The sequence below is a fragment of the Aphis gossypii genome, chromosome 2 (assembly GCF_020184175.1).
Source record: "Aphis gossypii isolate Hap1 chromosome 2, ASM2018417v2, whole genome shotgun sequence".
In the NCBI taxonomy this organism is placed as follows: Eukaryota; Metazoa; Arthropoda; class Insecta; order Hemiptera; family Aphididae; genus Aphis; species Aphis gossypii.
In genome coordinates this window covers 3,499,071-3,525,304 of record NC_065531.1, presented here as the reverse complement: position 1 = coordinate 3,525,304, position 26,234 = coordinate 3,499,071, and the positions used below count along the sequence as shown (strand labels likewise).

The window sequence follows — 26,234 nt, the reverse complement described above, 5'->3', positions numbered from 1 at the left end:
AATTCAACTTTATTTATCCAATATACGAGTGTATATTATTATATGATATGACTCTATTGCCGAACGTTTTATCGAAACAAATAAGATGGACTTGTACTGGTTGGGGCTCGTTGGACTATATACATATATTCTTTTTTTATTTTTTTACCATTATTACATTGTTTATCCTTTGATAAAAACGTAATACAACTTGACAATTCCATTTATATAAATGAATAAAGGAATAAACTGTTTAAGCAAAATACTGCAGGGAAATAATATTAAGTAATAAGAAAATTGTGTAAAGCATTTTTCAAGGACATACAAAATCCTAATAATAAATAGTTTTAAGTGTTAACTATAAGATTTAACATCAGAAATATTGACATCCTACTCCGTAAAATTAAATCAAATCAAACACAGCATCGAAATTTCTTAGTTATTATAGAAAGACAGAGAGGAATATGTTAAATCTCTCGCAGTTTCTTAATATCCAAGAAAGAACCCCCAATATACACGGATTATTATGGTGTCAATATCATCATCAGATCACCAATAATCTCCAATCTTACCGAATATACCTACGAAAAAAAATGTAAAATGATTTTTTATTACTCATAGAGTTTTTATCATTTTTTAGGTAAATATTTGTTTAGTATGTAATGTTATAGTTTCATTTTTTGATAGTTATTGCGATTTTTTGATATCATATGTTTATTTTTATTTATTACAATATAATATCTCAATAGTATTGTTTCTAAATAATGGTATTAATTAATTAAATATTAAATATTTATATAATATATAAAGCTTTTAAACACGTAATAGTATTATTATTTTACACATATTAACTAAATTATGTGTTATGTATATAATAATAATTTATAAGTCTTATATTTTACATGAAATGAAAATTATATAATATTTTATAATAAAAATTCTTATTCCCTATATAGTATTATATAAATTAGATAAATGTTTGTATACAATCATTTTTATCAATAACGAACTAATAAGTCATAAGTCATAACCTTTTGAGTCCGTATACTTATTAATACAGTTATTTATTATTAACGTTAATATTTGTATTGCACTTATTCAGCCTATGCGTATGACGTAAACATAATATTATATTATTAGTACTACGTTTAAGTAATTATAATGAATAATAATATGAAGTAATATCCTACACTGTCCTGCAGCATAATATATATAGTAACAAACAGTATACACTATACATATAGTACATAATGTATATACTATACCTGTGTGAGTAGAGTGAGATCTTCAATCTATTACAATCATAGACGTCTTCAACGATCTTGAAAATCTGTCCAAAACAACGATTTTTTGTTTTTTGTTTTTTGTTTTTTTTTTTTGAAGGATCTTTGTAGGTATAAAACCAGTGTCAGTATCTCCGCTGAATTGCAAAAAAAAAAAATATTCCAAAAATTAGTTTTTAATTAAATTTATAGGTCTGGCCATTGCCAAGAAGATCGGAACTCGTCTATGATTGCAATTTATTAACAAACTGTAATGATAATGTTTAGAATATAAGTAGCATAGGTATACATACTACGTGCTTAACTTTCTTTTACATAAGAATTAATTATTATAAATTAAAAGTTTAAAAGAAATATATATATAATATTTATATACAATAAAAACTCGATCATAATAGATTTTAAAAATGAAACAAATGTATTATAATATATATATAAAAAATAAATAAATTATAATATATATTATTATAAAAAATTGTGTTTAAGCACAATCGCATTAGTATATACAAAATATAATAATAATAATAATAGAAAATACTTCTATAAAATGAAAATTTCTAATGAACAATGTAATGCCAAATCAAACACCGTAATAATATAGAATGATACATTTTTGATAACTATTGAATCATTGTTGACTATAAATTTATAATACTTTGTATTCAATTCTCGGGGATTAAAATCATTTAGTGTCCATTTTATAATTTTATATTATGTAAATCTAATCCAAGATGGTCACCGCCGGGCGTCCAAGATCACGAACATTAACAATTTACGTTTCCAAAAATTGATTTAAATACATAATGTAGCATATCGCGAGCCTTAATATTTCGATTTTTGACAATTTCTTGTCGGGTGGTATTGTGGGCAAAAGTTTTCGCAATTCTCCGAATGCCACGTTGAACGCTTCGACTCTAACTCGCTCGCGTGTAGCATGAGCCATTCTGTACTTTTGAGTGGCTCGCCGTCTTCTCCGTCGTTCTTCTCTAGTCAACGTGGCCATTCCCGTCACTGTACTTTTTTCGCGGCTAGAAAATCATTGTTTTTTTTTTTTTTATGACGAGGTTTTCAATTTTTTTCTCAACGCAAATTGGTTTTATTTTGATGAGAAGCCGTAGTGGACTTACCTTTTTTTCGCGAGTGTACTGTGTCCGTCCACGGAATCTGGAAGCGTCGAATCCGCCATTGAATACATACCACAAGATAAAAAATCCATCTAAATATAAAAATAACAATGAAATATCAATTCAAATTCGAAATATTGAATTGCTTTATTTTTGTGTGGAATTGTAAATAAATGACGTCTATATTAGCTATTATTCGAATCGACGAAAAACCTTCATGTACACATAAATACGCGTTTTACAATTAAGCATGTTATATTAGCACTGCTATTTACTATAATTTACAATATAACTAGAAGAAAAATAAATGGTTAATCTGAACATTTATTTTATAATCAGTGAGTTAATTGTATGTAGTTTGGTTATAATTATTGTAACTATAAGAATTATCTAAATATAACATAATAATTGTTATATATTTGCTTATAATTTAATTATAGAATAATTTGTCAAAGGTATCATAAAATAAAATAACTGATGCCTTTTACATACCTATGTGCAACTATAATTCATAAAGTAGTATGGTATAGTGTATAATTAATATTATGCACAATACCCATATATCTATCTATGTGTAGAAAAATCTTAAAATTGAAATTTTTTATCGAAAATAAGTACTGCTTTATATTTTTTTGTAAACTATACTACATAATGTTCTATACATGATAATTTTTAGGGTTAGAGACTTATCTATAGTTATAATTTACATAAATTATACATAATACAGAAAATAATTATTATTTTATGATAAAGAGTTGAATTACTGGTGTATGGATGTCTTCATATAGGTATTTGAAAGTAATGAATAATGATTATGGTTAACAATTATGAGAATATTATCGTAGTTATAAATAATAAATTTTAACCAATACTAATTCACCCCAAAATTATTTTACTGAAACCACACTGACTGGTATTTCCTTGGAAAAACTTTTCCGAAAACTAATGAGAAAATATGATTCGTTCAAAATACCATCAACTTTTACTTTTTAACTTAATGATTAATCGATGATTAGAGCTTATAAACATTGTATCTACAATTTAAAATTGATTGATTTCAAAACAATATACATTAATTGGATATGTAAATACTAAAAGATTAATTTGATTATTTATTTATCGTTAATGTTAAAATGATTATAAATTTACTATGTCGCTAAAACCCATTTGTGAAATTAATCAAAGTCGATGATTAGTTTTGTTATTTATAGTTTACTTTTATACTTATTAATTATAAAACATATTTTAAATTTTTAAATATTATTGACAAATTTGAAAAACTTCATTTATTTTTCTTTTATATAAATTAACTACAGGTTTTTCAACATTGTCAAAAAGTGTTCTCATGAAGTAAACATATCGTATAGGCCATAGGGGATTGTGAAATCAACATTATCGCCCCTTCGCTCCCATCAGAATTTAAAATGTATTTTATAAAGTTTGATGATTTAAATGCATAACGTAAAATAATATTTATTGTAATTGAATATGTATAACTGTATGAGAAAGACAAATATTACGTATCATATATGTGTGTATTATGCGTGCTATCGATTTCCGAGTTTTTTCATATTAACTTCTGTGAATAATTTAATACTTCTCTAGAACGTGACGATGATTCCGATTATAACACTGCAGATACTAATGTTATATTGATGACGTGTATGCATGTGTGAGTATAAGAAGATTTCGCTATACATATATATTTTTTTTACTTCGGATATTGGCGACGACACATCGACACGTTTCCGGCGTTCCGTCAACTCCCCCGGGAAGACAACCACCGGCCGGACACGTGCCAAACAACAACGACTTCTGTTTTTATTGGATGATAAAATATGTATAACTACACCATAACGTGTTTTTTGGGATGACTTAATTTCATATTAATGCCGTTGACGGAAACCGATACCAATAACAATAACCGCGATAGTTATATAATATGTGCGTAGAACAATAATTTTCATATTACATTATAATAATATGGAGATGCCACTTATAAATTATATTCATGAATCAAGATTCTTAATTCAATAATGCAATGCTTGAAAACAAAAAAAAATGATTATTGTTGATTATTTTCCATAAAATTAACTTCAAAATTATAAAAATATATATTATTTTTATTATTGTACTATAATAGTTATAATAAAATATAAGAAAAATAAACACTCATAATAAATTATTTATCTGCAGAGAATAAATATATTTGCAATATTGATCAAACACCAGATGCGGATTTAAGGGTGCTATACTTATAGGTTAGGTTAACCTAAAATAGGGGCTCCATATTTTGGATGTGTTATAAATAACGTATATTATATTATATACTTATATAGGTACGGTAATATTTTATCATCAAGTCTAATCTAGATGAGAAAAAAATCGAGAAATTATACACAGAAAAGTGTAGTCCCTTCCTTATTTGAGATTTCATATTGATACGCGTCTATCAAAAATACTTAAAAATTATAAATTGTAAAATTCAATCTTTAAAAAAATGAAAATTAAAAAGCTTTTATCAATGGCGAAAACCGATATACTAATAATAATCGATCATTATAGATAATCCAATATAATATTTCAATTACGTTGCGAAAATACTTTGAGAAAATTTGAGCAAGGAACCTACCTACCTAATTTAGAACGAAATAACAGGGAGCATCGTTAATAATATTATATGTAATAATTTGAAAACTACCGATAAAATTGGGTTAGAAGTATAATAGATAATGATTTTTTTTTTTTTTTAATCACTATTATAATAAAGCATAAGATTCCGATTTAAAATTATTCAAGACCTCGTAAAAATACTAAAAATATCAATTAAAAATCACATTTCAGCATAAACTTATAATATTAAACTTCATTAATTATTGTACAGAAATACATTTTTTTTTCGTTTATTTAAGCTGAAATCGAATATATAAAAATAAAAATGGGAAAAGTAGGTAACTGGTAACTATTTACTTTCTGCTGTATATAGTACTTATGGCTTATGTGTTGAGTATACTTCGTCATTGAATTTAACTGTTTAAGTCATTATACTATATGTATTAAATTTAAATTTAATAATAAATCATTGCATACAAAACACCATTTAAAACGAAGACGATCTGTCAAAGTGTCAGCCAATATTACTATTTATTAGGTGTATAATATTAATTAATAACGTTAAATAAATCCATAGTAAAAATAAAAAACAAGAAGGTGGTCTTAGTGAAGACAGCGGTGTAACTTTTTTTTTAACAATTACGAATATTTCAATTATAATATTAAAATTTCAACAAATATTTGTATTTTTTTTCCAATTATAATAAAAAATACTGAGAATAAAGTTTATTGATCTTTCGAAAGTATTAACTACATCCAATTTCATAACAAAAACTTCTATTGAAACTGAGCATTAAAGCATTGTGTCTACTAAAAATTGTCTCCAGCCACAAGAATAAAATTAAAAAACGCACATCGTAAAATAAATACATTCATAGCTCCACATAAAATCTAAAGGCTTACTAGGTTTAATACATACAACGAAATGATCAATTCAACGATTTTTAATGCTTTTAGAAGAGTTATCTCAGATAACATAGGTATATTACCTATAACCTATATATTATTTTAATTAATACAAATCATAATCTAATGAGTTACTGTTTTAAATTTATTTATCATAATCTTTTTATATTAGTTACCATAGTCAAAGTAATATTCAAAAGAAAATACGTTATTGTAATTTATACATTTTGTATGTATAATAAAACAATTATTCTTTTATTGTTTGATTTTTATATGTGAAAACTTTGTGTCATAGAGAATAAGTAAAAATATCAAAACAATATATTAACAAAATATTGAGTTACAAGACAGATTTAAATTTATAATAATTCAAATTTATTTTATCCCAAACTTTAACATTAATATCAGTAGTTACTTGTTATATAGGTAATGATTTAAACTAAAAAAATATTCTTTTAGTAGACAAGACTAATACTCATTAACTAGATAAATATTGAACAGAACATTTTTGAAATTACACGAAAATTATTTGTAAAGTGTATTTTAGATAAACATTTAACATCTGTAAATTATTCTATATATTATATTATTTTTATTAATTATTTGCATCCATATATAAACAAGTAACCAATAAAATGAATACTTATTTTACAAGTGCTTGTATTGTATAGTAGTGTACATTTTTTGATAGGTTATAAATTATAATATATTTGTCTACACATGCTCAATGCGTTGTAATATAGATTATAGTATGCATTATAATATGAAATATTGAAATGACTTATATAGTAGATATATTTCAAACTTACTTTTAATATCCAGCGAGACTAGAAGAAATTCGGAACCACTAACAGCTATGTTAAGCTGGACTGTCAAAGGCGAATATGAAAATGCTGCACATGAAAATTTCACTTTGCCCAGCATCCGTAGATACGGAACTGCGACTGGCCAATCAGAACAGATACGCCCTTTGGAAATCATTACAGTCCCCTTCGCATGGGCGGAGTTACGATTATCCCTTTTATTGTACAAATTTTTTTCGTGGACAGGTTTTTCCTATATAATATGTTAAACATATTCTATTTTATTTTAATTTACAATAACATGTGCATTATGCATAGAATATGGATTTTTTCAGTAAAAAAAAAAAACAAATATTAGCTGAGTATAAATAATTATTTTGTGTTCAAAGATTGGTAATGGTGAACATACATATATAATATATGTATATATATATACTATTATATAAATTAAATTTCAATAATATTGACAGATTTTATTTTTTTTTTTTTTATTATTATTTTTTTATATAAAATATACAATCTCTACCCTGAGACACAATAAGAATATGGGCTAATTTACATTGACATGATTGAGTTGTTGGAAGAAGCCACCCAAAATTGACACTTCCTATCAGATTTAATTTAAATTTAAAAAAAAACTGCTTACGCGGAATTTCAATTTTTCTATAGGAATGTGGTGGTTTTATATAATGTATGGCAAAAAACAGGCGCGTGGTGATTAAAGCTTACTTAGAACAATTGTTTACATCTTATACATGAATTTTTTGCCACATTTATTTGATACATTATTGCTCAGACCTAACCCGGAATTGTCACCTCGCTCAAATATTCAATATGTATATTTTATACATACCCCACACATTCCTCTAAAACAATATAAATTACAATACGATAAATATGAAACGATAAGAAAATAGTGTTAATCAAAAAGAAAATATCTGCTAATGAGTAATGATTAATGAATGATACTACAAATAATTAAGATAATATTATATAAAGAAGATATTAAAGCACTATATTCGATTTTAACTCTCTGACTCATATATGATTGAATGACATAATATCGCAAATAATATAGTATGCAATTTTTGTACGTTAACGTTTTTTACAATATTTCAATTTTTTAATGATATAATGAACATTTTTAAATTAAAATATTTTACAATATATTCATATAAATCGCGTAAAAAATCTTAAAAATTTCAAACTACAATGATAAAAACAAATATATACAAACACATATTAACATATTACAAACACAGATGATATTCTTAACTTTTTAGTTTGATAATAGATCAACTTATAATAATATTAATACTAACATCACATAAACGACTCTGTTGAACATAAATTTATTATGTAGCATATGGTTCAGTGAAAAAGAACAAAATAATATAATGCGCTGTTGTTTTCTTAATCAACTTATTAATTTTTAATAACATATATAAATGCATTTATTACTGTTATAATGGATAATTTAACTTGGATATAATATAGTTCATAGCAACTGTGATTGAAGTTAGTTAAGTTTTAGTCATATTGACAAAAAAAAAATTAAATGATTTAAAAAATGCATATTATAAATGAATTAAATTTTAAAAATTATCATGTGATGATATAAATAGTTTTAGAGAACTATGCCCCTAGTCCAACCCTAAATTACGCTTTATGCTTATATACACATCTTATCTGGTAAACAACTATAGACAATGGCACTATGTCAAACTATAAAAACTTATATAATAATACATGTAATTAAGTTGTGACTTATTAGTACATAATATTCAGTGATCATATACCGACTAATAATAATATGACATGCATGATAATTAGTAATCATTATATTTTCAAAATTAAATATAATATGATGTAAATTTACATTGTTTTCTGTCAACCGAGCATTTTTCAAAATTGTTTACCCAATTTCAAAATAAAATACTCATTATTCATATCCAAAATGATTAAAGAAATGTTAAGATACTCATAATGTTGACATATATTGCTTACACATAAATACATAATCAATTCACCATGTATATTGTCTATAATTATTTATCTTTCCTTTTTTACTTACTGTAGTAAATAATTTTATGATAAACGTATTTCTATTTTTACGTTGAACACGTTTATCATAAAATTACTTTGACGTCAATACTTAAGAATATACTATTATTACGTTATATTATAGCCTTATATCTTTAAAATACATAGAAAAAGTATGGCAATTTACTTATAATTTATACAAAAAAATATTAAGACGTTGAATGTTAAACGGTTTAGTTTTAATTTTAACACTAATTGTTTATAAATATAATGAAGTGATGAATGAGTTGATAAATAAATTATAAAATAAATACACAGTTTATTATATAATAAATTGTATGTATAAGTAGACCATTAATTCACAATATAATATGCACAAAAGTACAAAACTACTAAATACAATTACAATTTTACTTATGATAGTATGTAATTACCACGTATGTCATATATTTATATACCTAGTGCAGAAAATTAAATTTTTGGGATAATAATTTTGATATAATATAAACTTATTTGGACTCTAAATAGTCTAAACACTTTAAACTAACTATACTTAATATTGTTTGTTATCAATTGATCTATAATAGGTATTATGTATTATGTAAAATGTATGTCCACTGTTACAATACACGAGCATCTAAAACGATTATATTTATTTATTAGGTACATTTATAAATAAAGTATCTAATATTTTAAGACTTTAAATATTGATAAATCCTAAGTACGATATTATATACCTATATTATATTAGTATATATGAAATATAAATACATATTAATTTTTTGATGGACACGTCATGACTATTTTTTTCAAATACGTACTTTTTAGTAATATTTTAATTAAATAAACAATGATATGAAAATAAGTGCTAATACTTAGGTAGTTTTGCAAAACTCACATTTGTTTTTTTAATTGATAAAACCTGTGTATACGTCACATCTGTATCCATAGGGACGAAAACAGTTATTACGAGTGCTTGTCACGACAGAAAAAAAGCTACCCAAATAGCACAGTCTATAAAGACTTTATTTGTGTTTTGAATATTTTAAAAGTGACAACAAATTGTTTTATCTAGTTATTCAATCAACCAATAGTAAATTTATTATATTACACACAAAAGTATGTCCATGAATTACACATGTAATCAAGTAAGTGATTTATAAAACAAAAAATAATATTCAACATAGGTATCTATAGGCTATAGTATTATACTATATTATGATAATTATTGTTTTCAGAGAAATTATAGTCGTTTTGGTAATAACACTTTGTTTAGAAAATAATTATAAAGAAACTATAAATATTGTTTAGAAAAATATTTTACCATACTCGTATTATTTTTTCAAAATTATTTATAAATTATCAACTGCTAAAATTAAAATAAATTACAACAGGTACCTGTGTATACCCAAAGTAGATTGGTTTTATTCATTAAAATCTATACATACATTACTAATAATGTAGATGTTTTACTAAAATTAAATTCGTTGATAATTAAGTATTTTAATGGTATCTACCAATATGAGTTACATTATGTTTTGTGTAAAATTAATAATAATGGGTGATTGGAAGAAACAAATAATAATTTAAATAATTTAAATAATTTAAAATAATTTATCTTTTTTGTTTTGCAATGATAAATGAATAAAATAATTTAACTACAGTTTAGAGTTTAATCAGTAATCTACCTATTAAATGATACTTACGCCTAACTATTTTTTACTTTATTAATATTATAAAAACCATATAACTTTAGCAGTTTATATTGCAACTGTTCCACACACTATCTTAAATGTAACTCTTTATAATGTATACGTGATGTATTTTAAATTTTTAAATCATATATTTTATAATTAGAATAGAAATTTAAATATTTTGTTCGATTTTGAACAAATTAATAATGTGGTATCAATCAATAAATCTTGTTTTACAAATTCTTGTTGTGCATTATGCTGTTATCTTTAACATTTACCAACATTTATATATTTTTTCTTTGTAAATTTCCGTCAGAGGTAGAAATAAATAAATAAATAATAAAATAAAATAAATACTACTATAATACAACTATATACCTAAGTACTGTAACAATTTTTACTAGAAAAATAATTAAATATATACAAAGTAATATTTACAAATTATATTTTATAGTTATTACTAACTACATTAACTATATATATTATAGTTTTCTTTAATTTTTTTAACTAATATAATTTCTATGAATTTTATATATTTAAGTAAAAAAAAATACCTACATCTCACTTTCTTATCAGTATCTTAACTTACATCACAACTACTCTTTGCAATGTGACTGCCTATAATTTATTTACGTAGTATGTGAAAGATAACAGTAAGTAAGTTAGTTAAATTGTTTATTGTACCTGCTTTACCGCCTACCATTACTCTTATCCTTATTCAATACATCAAGCTTAATATATTCTATAAACATAAGTTTCAATTGTAAAGTAAATATTGCATATATAATATTATAATATTGGTGGTATAATCTGCAGATGCTATAATATACTATAATGTATTATGTTTAAACACTTACCCCATCAGTAAAAAAAAGTATATATATTGCAATAGAAAAGCGTTATAATCTGTGTTGGATTTGTTTTCAAAACATCTAAAAAATATAAAAAACAATTTATATTCAATTCCGCCTCCTGTTATAATCTAAAGCGACTAGCTATAAAATAACTATCTTTATGGCTAACTGCTGCAGAGATCCGTGTATTATATATATACTACAGATGCGAAGGGATAACATAATCCCTTCTGATCATTAATCAACCCCCTCGAACAACCCATCTACAATGACAAACTATACATATAAACAATTATAACAAATATAAGCCAAAATGACCCATCGTCAATACAATTTTGCGTTACTGCAGGTGTGTTTCATAATTTTAGGGACCAGCTAATCGATATATACAATAAACAAAACAAAAGCGAAATAAAAACAAATCATAATATGTGTATCATGTACGATTTTTAACTCGAATTATAATAATATGCTATTATTGCGCAATGATGATATGATGTATGCACAAATAGTCTAAAACCAATTATAATATAATATTTTGTATTATTATTATGGTTTCTTAAAAAATTACATATATAATTTTAAATTATGTAACTGATTGCAAATAATTTATCAACAATGCCTTACAATTTTATTAACACCCGTTTCGACTAGGATATGTTATACCTACTTATCTTGGGTTAGGTTTAATATCTCCGATATTTTTTCTCTCAGATCGTAACTAAATAAAATAATAATATTATATACTACTTTTTTCTTTAAGAACCATTTAGGGTATAATACTGTAATACATTATAGTTAAGTAAATTATTCATTAAAACATCTTTGGCTGATTGGCTGATATTTAAATAAAAATCGTACTCTATCGCGTAATAGTGCTTTCTCAAAATTGACAAAAACGCTGAGTTTTGGCCATTTTTGCTGTAGATTTATCGATAGAGGTATCCTTATAAGTATGGATCAGCTAAAATAAGTAATTTTGTTCACATTTTCAAACATCTAGTAGGTATACATCTATAAAGTCTGAGTATAAAAACTAAATAGAAAAGATTTTTAGTTTATAGCGTACATCGTGTCGCGACGTAGGTGCGTACGACGTGACTGATGCGCGCGAAACGCCCAGTGAGAGGGGGTGGTTTTTTTTATTGTATATTACGGCACACGTGCAGTGTCGCACTGCTCGTATATAACGTCAACAAACACAGGATTGTGGGATTATATCAATGGGCAACTCCAAAACCATCAATCAATTTCTCCGTTCTCTCCTATACGCGTTCTTTTTTCTAGTCGTTCGTGTCACGTTCTTTTTTTTTTTTTTGCTATTCATATACGTACTCGTATATTAAAATATACAATATATACATATAGGAACACACGAATGTGATAATTAGATTACAATCGAAGTTTGTATACTATTATAATACCACGTCCGAAATCGTGATGGACCGGGTGGTTATAGTTTATGTCCCCTCCCCAATGCCCGGTTACTGTATTGAAAGTATTCATACACATAATATTAGTAAGAAAAATACTTTTGATTTTAAATTAAATAAACCTTAAAATCAAAATTATAAAAATACTAAATAATAATTAATGATACGAGTTTTAAACGTTAAATATTTTCCCACATAAAACAGTAAAACGGATAATGAATACAAATGATTTGATCAAATGTAAATCGGATATTTGTAGTATCTACATGCTTGAAATTTTTTAGGTTTTGGGAGAAATTTTAAAAAGCATTTGAAATATTCTTTAAATCTTTCACGGATGGGTTTACATAGAAATTCTATAAAATATACACCTATAAATACCTACTAAATTGCTATTATTCCAAATATTATGCTCCAACAACCTCAATATCGATTCAACAACCTATAGTTCAAGTAGTGGGAATTTTCAACTAGTCTTAACTGAATAAGATTTGGTATAAATAATTAAATTCGCATCTGATTCGAAAGAATGAGAGAAGTGATGCACTTGTATCTTTATTTGCGCAAAAATAGTATAGATACAAATTTAAGATGTATATTGTATATAATATATATATTATATATACCTATATATATTTTTTTTACTATTGAAATATTTACTTTATTATAAATTACAATACGTGTTAATGAAATGAGTAGTAAAAATTTAATGCGGTCCGATAATAACGATGGCCGACCGTAAAAATTACTCACAGAAAACAATGGACTCGGACACATTTTAATCTACGATAAATGCATGAAATGTTAGGAGTTAGTAGGTATACCCATCACCCATCACCTACGAATTATGAATATAATAAATATTTTTATTATTTGTATGTAACAAATATTTGTATTTGTAATACGACAAAAATATATACATACATATTATTATAATAGGCGATGTATTATTACGTATTGTGTTTGTTATAGAGGACGATATGAATATATTAAAATTTACAATACACTAATCTCTTGTTTACAAACAATTAGAACGGCCGTCCGTCATTGTCACAAACGACGCGGCACACACCACGCGCGCGTGGTTACTTTTACTATACTCGCAGTAATAATTATAATAATCCCAATGCATATGGGCCAGAGACCCATAGCACAATATTATTATTATGATTGTAGCAATAATAAGAACCAACCGGCAATTCAGTGCGCGTGCATAATAAATAATAATACAAAATGTAAGGGACCCAACGTATAGGGTGTTGAGGATTATCTAGATAACGTAAGAGTAAGATACCCATTATTTTAATAACTATTAAGCTTTTAAATTTTTTTGTATATTCTTAAGTAGTTTAAAACAATATTTTTTATTATTTTTTATCGTTATCGTTATCATTGTTTTTTTTTTTTTGACAATATGCATTTTTGATTCTTTATTAGTCCAACACAATGCTCATAAAAAATTTTCTAAAATTTGATTATTATAGATAAAAACAGTGCAAATAATATTACCTAAGCTTAGAAATACAAAATATTAAAAGTATATATGTTGTCATTTAAAAAAGAATGCTTAAATTAGCAAACAATATATATATATTTTTAAATACTGTTTTGTAACGACTTAAAATATGTAAATATATATATATATATATATATATTATAAAATAATTAAGGATTTATATTAAATGGATCACCCCGTATGTGAATATAAATATATATACAAGACTAGCTGAACCTGTGCACTTTGTAGGCCGTTAAAAATCCTAGTTCCTATCTCTTATATGACTTGAACTGAGTGTTAACTGTTAAATTCATTGGATTTCTGTCTATCTGTTAGTTTGTTCTTTATGCATTACTAAATGGCTGGACCGATTGCGATGAAATTTGGTACAGAGATATATTAGACCTATTTTTTTCGTATGGCGTAGGTATATAGTTCAGAAGTAGGCCTGAAGGCCTAGTTCGGACGCCTAATTGGCAGAATTTCTATTTGGGCACCCATAGGATTTTGCCATGTCCGGGGTGGAGGATGGCGGCTTCTCTCTACAGATACCGTGAACTTGCTCGAAAAGAGGTGCCGCCCGTGACTGAAGTTCGAACCGGCGACGGCCACTCCGTCCCCCATTAGACCTATATGGGTAGAAGATAGACTAAGTTAAAAAGTGATAAGCCTTACCCCGCGAGGTGCTCAAACAGACATTTTAAGATTAACGATGGAAACGTTTATAGATGGTTGCTATGACATGGTTGTTTTCATGGCAACAAACAAAGGACATACAGACAGATAATTATTATTGAAACTAATATAAACCATCTATAAACTAAAATTTCTATCGTAAATCTCAAAATGTCTGTTTGAGCAGCTCCCGGGATTAGGCCTATCATTTTTTAACTTAGCCTATCTTCTACCCATAGGTCTAATAAATCTCTGTACCAAATTTCATAGCAATTAGTCCAGCCGTTTAGGAATGCATAAAGGACAGAGACTCAAAAATCTATTTTTATTAATTAATTCACTTAAACGCAACACTCCTTAAAATCTTTTTTTATTGGCCGGTTTAAGTATTGGAGAAAACACTATTCCAAATTTCAAGTTAGTACGTTATGTAATTTTTGAGATAAAGTGATCAATGGGTGAGTGGTATTTGGATTTTATACATAATAAAGATTATATATAAATGTAATTGCAAATATATATGTAAATGTTGAAATAAATTGTAAGACTTGTAAAACCACAAAGTTTCAATAAAATAATAATAAAAAAGATTATACATATTATAAGTTATAACAAACGAAGTAGTAATAAAAAGTAAGCTGAGGATTGATTATTTTTTTTGAAATATTTACATAATTTATTATATTGTCACATTCTACGTATACCTAAATTGTACAATGTACATGTCTACAATTCTACACATACAATATAGTTGTATGCGTTTATCACGCAGTATATTTTGTGTACGAATTGTTATTATTATTATAATCACGATTTGGGCGGTATGAATTTGACGTGCAACTATTATGCAGGACCATAGGCGTGTGCACGGAACGAGCACAGACTTGACCGGAGATTTTTTTAAGGACACAGTACATTGTATTATAATTTATAATGCATATTGAATAGTAATATATTCATAGAGATCATGGAAATCTTATTTGTCACAAAAATATGATAAAATTAAAAACATTTGTAGGTTCCCATACATCAATTCAATTAATAAAAACTATAATATATTCGATAACCATATTATTATAGACTTAAAAATAATAGATTTTATACCATACTAAAATTATTTAGTGAAATACCAGTTAAAAGTTTTACCTGGGAACGACTATTTTCGAAATTAACTGAATAGTAAAAATAAATTTAAAAGTACAATGCACCACGACAGATTCAATGATCTATTATTAATGTTTGCTGAACCAAAACTAACATCTAGTTTTGTTATTGACAATGTAATTGACGAATTCAAAGCTATGAAAAACGGGATAGTTAATTTATAATCTTTCTTTTCTTATAATTAATTTATAATAAGACAATATTAAATATATAAACACACTATGTATTACAATGTGACTTAAATGTGTATATTTAATTTTTAAATATTAAACCAAGGGTTTTTTTTAATAAAAAGTTATATTGTGTTTTTACTTATGTATTTTATTGCAGGATTTATATTTATTTTATATAAATTAAAATTATTTAAATAAACAATTAAAAAAATTAACATCTGCGCATGTGTATACAAAATATAATTAATATCCCAAAAAACTTACTTGACCAATCGTAAAAGAATATTTTTAACATACAGGGATAAGGGTCTATTTTTTTTAAGTACAGAGTACACAAATATAGTGGTTTTCAAACATGTTTTCCTCACTGTACGTTAAAATTTATTTATTTATCTATATTGTAAATAAGGTATCCTTATCTAAAAGATGCAATTTACTTTCGACAACGATTCTGAACTAATCAATAAAAAATATTTTTAGGTCCAGAAAAACAAATACCACACCTTAACCAATTCCATTACAAACGCGCTTCAGATACAATTAAATAATTTTTATACTTTTTGAATTGGGCTATGAAATTATGTTATATTATACTAGCTGAACTTGTGCACTTCGTAGTCCGTTAGAAATCATACCTCTAATGTGTATCAAACTGTGTGTTGAATTGGTTGGATTTCTGTCTGTCTACTAATTTGTCCTTTATGAATTCCTAAATAGCTGAACCGTTTGCGATGAAATTCGTTTCAGAGATATATTAGACCTATGTACAGAGGATAGGAAGTTAAAAAATGATAGGCCCAACCCCGGGAGGTGCTCAAACAGACATTTTGAGATTAACGATGGAATTTTTGTTTATAGATGGTTGCTATGACATGGTTGTTTTCATAGCAACAAACAAAAGATATACAGACAGATTATTTTTATTGAAACTAATATAAACCATCTATAAACAAAAATTCCATCGTTTATCTCAAAATGTCTGTTTGAGCACTTTATGGGGTTGGGCCTATCAATTTTTAACTTCCTATCCTCTGTCCATAGGTCTAATATATCTCTGAACCGAATTTCATCGCAAACGGTCCAGCTGTTTAGGAATGCATAAAGTACAAACTAACTGACAGACAGGAATCCAAAAAATTTAACACACAGTATTTGAGACATATGAGATGTAGGATTTTTGACGGGCTACGAAGTACATGACTTCAGCAAGTATTGTATATATTTATATTCACACACGGGGCGATCCATTTAACATAAGTCCTTATTATTTTATTATATATAATATATATATTTTATATATTTTAAGTTGTTACAAAACAGTATTTAAATATATATTGTTTGTTAATTTAAGTTTGTTCTTTTTTGAATGACAACATATACACTTTAAATTTTGTATTTCTATATAAAGTTAATATTGTTCAGAGAATTTTTATATCTATAATATAATCATCAAATTTTAGAAAATTGCATATGAACATTGTGTTGGACTAATAAAGTTACAAACAGACAGAAATCCATTTTTATTAATTAATCCACTAAAACGCAAAGTTTTTTCTAAAATCCTTTCTTATTGCCCGGTTAAAGTATTAGAGGAACCACTATTCCAAATTTCAAGTTCGTACGTTATGTAGTTTTTGAGATACAGCGACCAGTGAGTGAGTGGTGTTTGGATTTTATACATAAAGATTATATAAATAATTAATAACACTTAATAAATGGACAAAAATATATCAACTTGATTATAATATGTGATACTAACAAATTTGAGTGTAGGTTTACCTATATGGAAACAATATCATTTTTAGCTTTTTATATAAATAGATTTCTACAAAAACGTGCATGTGTGTATAACAATATTACGATACGTAAATACAGTCATGAATGTAGTAAAATATTTTTATATTATTATTAAGACAAAATCTAAACAAACAAAAGTAGACGGTAAGTACGTAGGGGAGTTTTGGATATCATATTAGCCGCGCATGCTCACGATCGTCGATACTAGAAAATAATATTCCGTCTTTTTATATCCGCGGCGCTAAGCGAATAATAATAGTATATAATACGCGTCGTACCTATATATTATTTTCAGTTCGACAAAGCGTATCAACCGACGAGATTGGGAAATTGGGAAGTTCCGAAATGGCATCTCAACCGTCCGAAGGGCCGTTCAACCGTTACGAAAGTCATTGCTAACGACAAGGGACATTTGCTGCCTGGGGTGCAAAAAACTGATCAGAAGCACTGGGCTGGTCTCTACTTGGGAACATATCAGTTGCCGAAACGAATCTCAAAAGAAATCGGTAGGAGTAAAATACATTATTCATTAGGTCATCGATTTACACGTAAATATACCTACAATCTACATAGCATTTTTGAATGCCGATTTCGTAATTCTAATTAATAAAAACGCTAATATTCATGTTTACTGGTTTCAAAATAAATGATTGTAAATGTATACATAATAAATAATTGATTAAATTCTTGGATTTTTAATACTTTGAGAGTGGATTTGGTTAACAAATTGGATCTAGTAAGTTCTTTAGAAAAGTCAAAATTAAAAATCCTTGTACTTTTTTTTATAATCCAAAAAAAAGAAAAAATTAAGGAAAAACGGGTATTTTTTTGCCAATCCAAGTTTTAACAATATTGATTGTTTTTTTCGTAAATTTAAACAACAAATTACTGCAGATACTAGTAATTTTTACAACATTTTTATATTATAATTTTCAGGGTAATTTTCTATTAACAAATAAATTTTCTTAAGTTTTTCATGTATAATTGTCAATTAAACATTTTTCGCCGCAAAGGAATATTTCAAAATGTAATATAAGTTTTAAAACTCGTATATACATAAAAAAAAAATATGAGAATTTCAATAGTTCAACATTTTTCAACATTTGATAATCACTGGTAACATACGATATATGTTTATTTTTCCTCAAACAGTTTTTGATATTTTGTTGTATTTCAAAAAAAAGTAACAATATATACATGCAATATCTACCATAATATTATGTTTTGTATTATGTTAATGTATTATATTATATTATGATACAATTTTCAAAATATTTTAATTCTTTTTTGACTATTTATGGACATGACAAATTTTCAGTTTTTTTTTTTTTACAAATGCTGATAAAAAAAATTCATTGGGGATCAAAATTCTTGAAAATTTAAAACAAGATCCTACAAAAATTATGCTTTCATCTATATAAAAATATTAAAAATATAATACATAGTTTTCCCTTTTTTAAAATGCATTTGAAATTATAATTTTCACGAAATTCATCAAAATTGCAAAAAATTGCAAGCTGTTATACAATTATAAATTACTAATAACTTTTAGTTATAAATCAAGATTTTGAAAATTTGATATAAGTTTTATCGTAAGTAGTTCATGCTGGAACCATACAATTGTTTTAAATTTTTAACGTTCTGACGATTATTTTTATAAACATTTTAAGTTCAAATTTGGGTGAAATTATTTATTTAAACCATAAAATAACGATGTTAATTATTTTGTTATAATTTAAAAACATTATTTCTGGGAACTTAACACTTTTACATACATATAATATAATATTATTATAAATTTTATTTTAAGCGCTAAGCAGTGACATTTTTGATTTATGTTAAGATATTACATATCTACTTATACCTACTATGGTCTACTGTTTTACGATACCTATATTGACAGAAAGGTATTATTAAATTTTGATTTATTTAAATCGATATAATAATATAATATAATAAAAAAATATATAATCATTATAATAATTAAATACTAAAAAAAATATTGGACCCCCCACCGATTTTTTTTCAGTTACAGCCTTGACCATAATAGTGACCCACTTAATACTTAAAGTACAATTGAGCGGTACCCAAAATTGTATACCATACCGTACTCAACTTTTAAAATTATTTATTTACATTATTATATTTAATATGGCTTAATAAACAAAAATATGATGTAGTTTTCTATTACAATATAACCAACTATAAGTATTATTAATTTTATAAAATGTTACACTATGGTACAAATGTAGTTTTCTATCCGTGAGAATGTTTATAAATTACTAAAATAATAACTATATTGTATATTATGTTATGGCGTTATGCGCTTACTTTTTGTTCACAGCTGCAGAACTGTCCGGTCCGAAATGTCAGACGTGGATGAAACGTTCGTATCACCATCCGTTCATCGACCGTGGTCAACGAAACAAGACCGATAACGGCGAGAACAATAATAAACTGGAACAAATTAATGCCAATAAAGAAGAACAACAACAACAACCTATAGTGAACGAAGATACCGACAGGGATTCGATAAAATCCATAAAGTCTGCGGTGAGTCATCACAATCAGACGCGAATGTCATCGCGTTGCGTGGATCCTACTGTGATAAATGAAAAACCATTGATCAATACGGACAATAATTTATGATAATAAAATAATACGCAAATAAAAAATAATAAATAAACTTAGATAAATAAAATTTCAATATTGTTTTCTTAATAATCGAACTTTTGCAAACATTAAATAAAAAAATTTTATCTACTGCAATAACACGTAAGTCACCATTTATTATATATTAATAACTTATTACCTATACGGCTATACCTACTGGCGCTACTGACCTACATTATCTTGTAGAGTAAGTCGATATTATATAAATGTATATTATACCACGAAAACTATACATGGATTTGCACTATACGTAATATTAATTAGATCCCATAATTACTAAAGCAATATAAAATTAATTTTACTAAGTTGTTATTAAGAATATAAATATTAGACATTTTTTTTTTTAATCTCTATACTTTATAGCTACAGTCAATAAAGTAACAGTAACTGTAACCTCTAATACTTAATAATAAAAATGAGTTTTATAGTATCAACTATCAATATCCACGATGAAATGATTGAAAATTACTTTTTTAATTTTTTCAATATGATGATGAAGTTCAAAACAAAAAAAAATTAAACACATATTTTTCAAATAATAAGAATATTTACTAATTACTATAATTAGTATTACCTTTCCAAAATATCTATTATATTATGAATTATGATCTAGCTTAAACTTAATAGTTAAGATAATTATTAATATTAAATACAGGCTACGACACTACGCAGTCAGTAATCAGTATTCAGTTGAAAATTGAAATATCTCAAACTTTTTCTATCGATTATCATCATGATAAATTATTATTTTTATAAAATATGATACATTTATGTATCAATAATAGTAAAGTATGTATTACAATTAAAATAAATCAATACATATGACTTAAAAATATCAATATTGGTAACCACGACTATAAATTTTAAAGACGTGCGTCTGTCAAGTGTCAAGAGTCAAGACACCATAGGAGAATAGACTATTCATAAAGCTTCGTAACCCTAAAAACTAAATAATAAAATTTCAATTTACCCTTCTTAATTTTAATTACCTACTATATTATTATGATTTATTACTAATAAAAATGACTTATAAAACTACTCGATTTGCTATATTGAACAAAAGATTGGTTAAAATAATTATTAATCCAAATACATTATAAATATTATAAATGATGCATTTTACGCAGTCAAAGATAGCTGAGGGAACTTCTGCAGAATACCTACAGTCTTCACTGAATTTTACGAAAATTTAAAAGAAAAAAATGCAATATTCTATATGCACATATTACGAAATTACGTATAATATGAGCCTATAATTATGTAGATATTAAAGACGTAATGTTTCGAAGGTTGAATAAAGTCAGATCTCTAAAATTATGTATAATAATCATAAAATTAACATACTAAATTTATGATATATCCTAATTAAGCCTCCCATAATCCCATGTATAAAAATATTATCATCAAAATTCTGAATATATAGGTTACAAAAGCATTATATTAACCTCAACCCTCGTTCAATGTACATGTGTGAAGTCGGCCTGCATCTTAGTCATACACCTCTCCTATACTCGCGTCAAATGTTTTCATATCCTTCTCGACTTTTTTGGTTTTCCTCTTTCTCCGTCCTACATAATAATATAAACTGTTTTTAAATTTACTCGTAAAATATATAATAGGTAAATAATATCATAACAAAAAAAGCTCTTAAAATGTACGATTTAATAAAATCGTGTTTTCTTTGCCTATAGGTGTGTTTAAACACTTGAGCCGTGCGTGAGTCACGCACTACGGTCGTGTATAAATACGCGCGTATCATAATAAAGTCGAAATCTTATTAGTAATATAATATTATTGTGTATATCGATTTCAGATGTCGGATATGCGAGCGCCAAACATTTCCAGGATCAACACGATCAGGAATTGTGCGTCGGCGGACGGCCGCGGACCTTTGAATTCGACTACAGACGTAGTCAACGACGGCGACGGACGCCGCGACAACGGCGGCGCTCGAAGGACCAGACAGCGCGAAACGGTCGGGGGCAGCGACGGTGGCGGTGCGAAAACCCCGTCCAGCCCAGCGCTGAGCCGCATAAGCGCGAGCTGCGGCCACCTGCAGACCGCGGGCGTGGACGGCGACGACGCACTGCCGCCGGCGATCGTCGACCATCAGGTACCTACGGGACGCCGGTACGGGGACGCGCAGAGACACCACGGGCTGCCGGACGCCATCGAAGACGCGGTGTACCGGTCGCTGCAGACCAAGCGACACAAACACCCGGGACTGGGACTGAACGGCTGCTGGCCCAAGTGTTCCGCGGTGGCGTACAAGTCGTTCAACGACCCGGGCCCGACGCAGTGCAGCAAGCTTCGGGTGTACAGGCCGAAAACGTCGTCGTCGTCGTCGCCTCCGTCGTCGGCCGGCGACGAGAAAAAAGATCCGACCCGGAGGCGTAACAAAAACCCGTCGCGACCGAAGACTTGCGGACCCGTCATGACGGCCCAACAGTTGACCGACATCAAGCTGGCTCTGTGCTGGGACTTGGACGCTCCGTTCGACCGGAACCGACCGCCACGGCCTCCCGACGAGCCGGCCGTGTTTCACAAGGTCCGGCAGCAACAGCAATTGCAGCAGCCGTGCGGGGGAGGCGCGGCACCGGCGAACGTAAAACCGCAAAATTCGTCAGCCGTCATGGGATTCGTGCAAACGGCGGGGGAGGCGAGAAACTGCAGCGACGACGAAGTCGTGCCGGAAGCGCGGCGGACGCAAACGCGCGAGTGTCTGATGAAAAACCGCAATCTGTCGGCCGTAATGGAACTGATACCGAACAAAGATCGCGAAAGTAAACCCGCCGCTGCGGCTACGACGGCGGACGGCGAAGTCACCGCACCGGCCGTCACCGCGGACCAAACCGTTCTTTCGAACAAACAGTCTTCGTCGTCGTCGTCGTTGTCGGAATGTCGTGGCAAAAACGGTTTGATGGACGATAATGACGACGACGGCGACGTCTGCAAAGCCGACGGACGCTACGAAGTTGAGCACAAGTCGGACCGACTAGGTTCGGACGAGCGGTGTCGGGTCGTCGGTTCGCCGTCCGACCGTCGTCGCGATCATCGGACGACACAACACCACCACCACTGCACTTCTGCCCCCGAAAAGGAACTGAAACCCAAGCGGCATGGCAGACACGCCTATCGACCTTGTCTGGCCTGCGACAATCCGAATATCGCGACGGCCAACTGCAAGAGGGACGACGAATGCGAACACTACAAGATGGCGTTCAAGGCGGGCGTGCCGGTCAGCACGCCGGTCAGACTGCGGACGGCCGCAGCCGGAAAACCTGCCAAGCACCTTAAAGTGCCCAAACCAAAGACCACCAATTCGGACAAGAAGAAATACGTCATCGGCACTCTGCTGCCGCCGTTCTCCATGTGGCCGGGAACCACGGCCCGCGACTACCCGGAACACTGGAGGCTCACGTCCGTGTACAGGCAAGCGTTCAAGCCGCTTGAGCTGCGCAAACAGCCCCTGCTCCAGACCGTTTACCTGTAGACGACGACGGTGTGCAAAGTGTGGGAAGGGGCGCAGTGAGCTTATATAAATTTAGGCACTACTGTACCGTAGGCAGTATTTTGAATGTTATTATGTAAAAACGATTGTGCGTTTGTAAGTATATACCTTGGTATAACCTATGGCAACCGCCGACCGCACGAAGTTATCAAAGCCGTCGCCGTCGCCGTGTTCGCATAATATTAGGTTCGTTTTCCGATATTGGATTTTATTTTTGTTATGTAGAGTAGAACCTCCAAAAAATAAATCTGTTACAGCGCTTGCCGAGTCAGCTAGTATGTATGACATACGAATTCTAATTCGAGTTTTATGTACATAATATCTGCGAGATTTGAACTATCATTCGTGTTTTCTGCAAGTCGCACGAGACCATGCTAAGGCAGTTTTCAAGATTTTTTAATGAAAAGAACTTCTCAGTTTAAAGTGAATAATTGTTTAAAAGCATTCTAACTTTCAAAATTCCTATTAACGAAACAGTTTTTTGTTGGCCATAGTGGTTATTCTTACTCCTAAATTATTAGGTATTCGAAAATTCCGAAATATTCAAAATGCACTGCAAGTATACGTATTTTTGCTATCCATTTGAATTTTAGCGTTAATTCTAGTGCCTACCTATACGTACAAGACTTGTACAGGGCCACACATTATTCTAGGAGGGGCAAGCTCTAATTTTGCCGCCACTCTTTCCATCACTCAGCCTCAATAATTTACATATTTTGCCGCCCGGGGCAAAAGACCCCCCTAGGCCCCCCTAGCTGCGGCCCTGCAAGTGTACAACTGTTTTGAATTTGTTTGCTGCTCATAATCATAATTTAGACTTTTTTGTAAACTATTTTTCATTCAATTGGTTTTGTACACGCGATTAATTTGAATTTTTTATCTTCACTTGTCAGGATTTTTTTTACATCGGTTTACCCGGAAATTATTTTTTCGTGTTTAAGGCTGCAGCTAACGCATTTTTTAGTCCCGCACATCTTAATCATAGCTAGTAATAATTCTATTTAACAACACGTAATTACAATTAAAATATTAATTTAAGCAATATTATGTTATACCTAATATAGTAATATTATTGTCTATTGACTTTATCAATCAACTTAACTAACCTTGGATCCAACGGAGATTCATTATTATTTATTACCGTGTAGTGTGATATGTAAGCTTTATTAACAGGAGGTTCATTGATAAGAAATAATAGCACGTATGACGTAAACTATCACCGGGTACCCACGCATATTGTATAACAACGATGTACTTAACAGGTCAGAGGGCTGCCAACAATCTAATTCCCAAAGTACGCATATATCTATTTTCATATTTACTTTTTTAACAGGACTTTACAAATCACAAATCTTAAATTACAATAACTATAGTAATTGCATAACATCCAAAATATTTATTACCTAACTACAATTTTAATTCTTGACCCACTACTGGCACTACATATTACCCGTCACATCTTTGATAAAATACAACGGCCAATACCTATTAATTAAATAAAACTATATACAGAATATTCAAAATAACTTTCAGCAATTTACGATATTATGTACCTATTATATCATTATAATTCGTAAACATCGCTGGGCTGTAACACAATTGTGCTCAGTGAAATATAGGTACATACCTAGGTGTTGTTCTTTTAACAATATTCTAATTCATTATTTAAAAACATAGCATAATAAACATTTATATTTTCCTGTTATGAGTATCTATAAAATAAAGACATACAATTTTCAAGAAGGATATCAGCTATTATATAATAACCTGGTATTTAATACAAAGTATAGGTATAATACTTATATAGGCGTATATAGTTTATTTAATAGTTCATTGTAAATAAATAATAAAATAAAAATATTATTGTGTACAGTTACTAAATATATGATATGAAACAAATTTTAACAAATCCGACAATTTACTTTTGTTGTGTTGTCAGTCCTAAGCCTATTAAATTTGGAAGGAAAATCTTTAAAAATACCGACTCTTATATTTCATGGAATACAATCGT

At 28.6% G+C, this 26,234-nt stretch overlaps 2 protein-coding genes across 2 annotated transcripts; one reads left to right on the top strand and one right to left on the bottom strand.

Moving 5' to 3' along the window:
• Positions 1-1,657: 1,657 nt before the first annotated feature.
• On the bottom strand, positions 1,658-20,469 carry LOC114127924 (helix-loop-helix protein 1). The gene is made up of 5 exons (XM_050201108.1): positions 20,371-20,469; positions 11,303-11,377; positions 6,715-6,961; positions 2,390-2,478; positions 1,658-2,290 (listed from the first exon to the last, which is right to left on the bottom strand). The coding sequence occupies exons 4-5, from the start codon at positions 2,476-2,478 to the stop codon at positions 2,035-2,037; spliced, it is 345 nt and encodes a 114-aa protein (XP_050057065.1). The 5' UTR covers positions 6,715-6,961; positions 11,303-11,377; positions 20,371-20,469; the 3' UTR covers positions 1,658-2,034.
• Positions 9,695-25,300, top strand: LOC114123723 (uncharacterized). The gene is made up of 4 exons (XM_027986788.2): positions 9,695-9,899; positions 18,335-18,545; positions 20,384-20,592; positions 22,526-25,300. The coding sequence occupies exons 1-4, from the start codon at positions 9,873-9,875 to the stop codon at positions 24,203-24,205; spliced, it is 2,127 nt and encodes a 708-aa protein (XP_027842589.2). The 5' UTR covers positions 9,695-9,872; the 3' UTR covers positions 24,206-25,300.
• Positions 25,301-26,234: the final 934 nt, after the last annotated feature.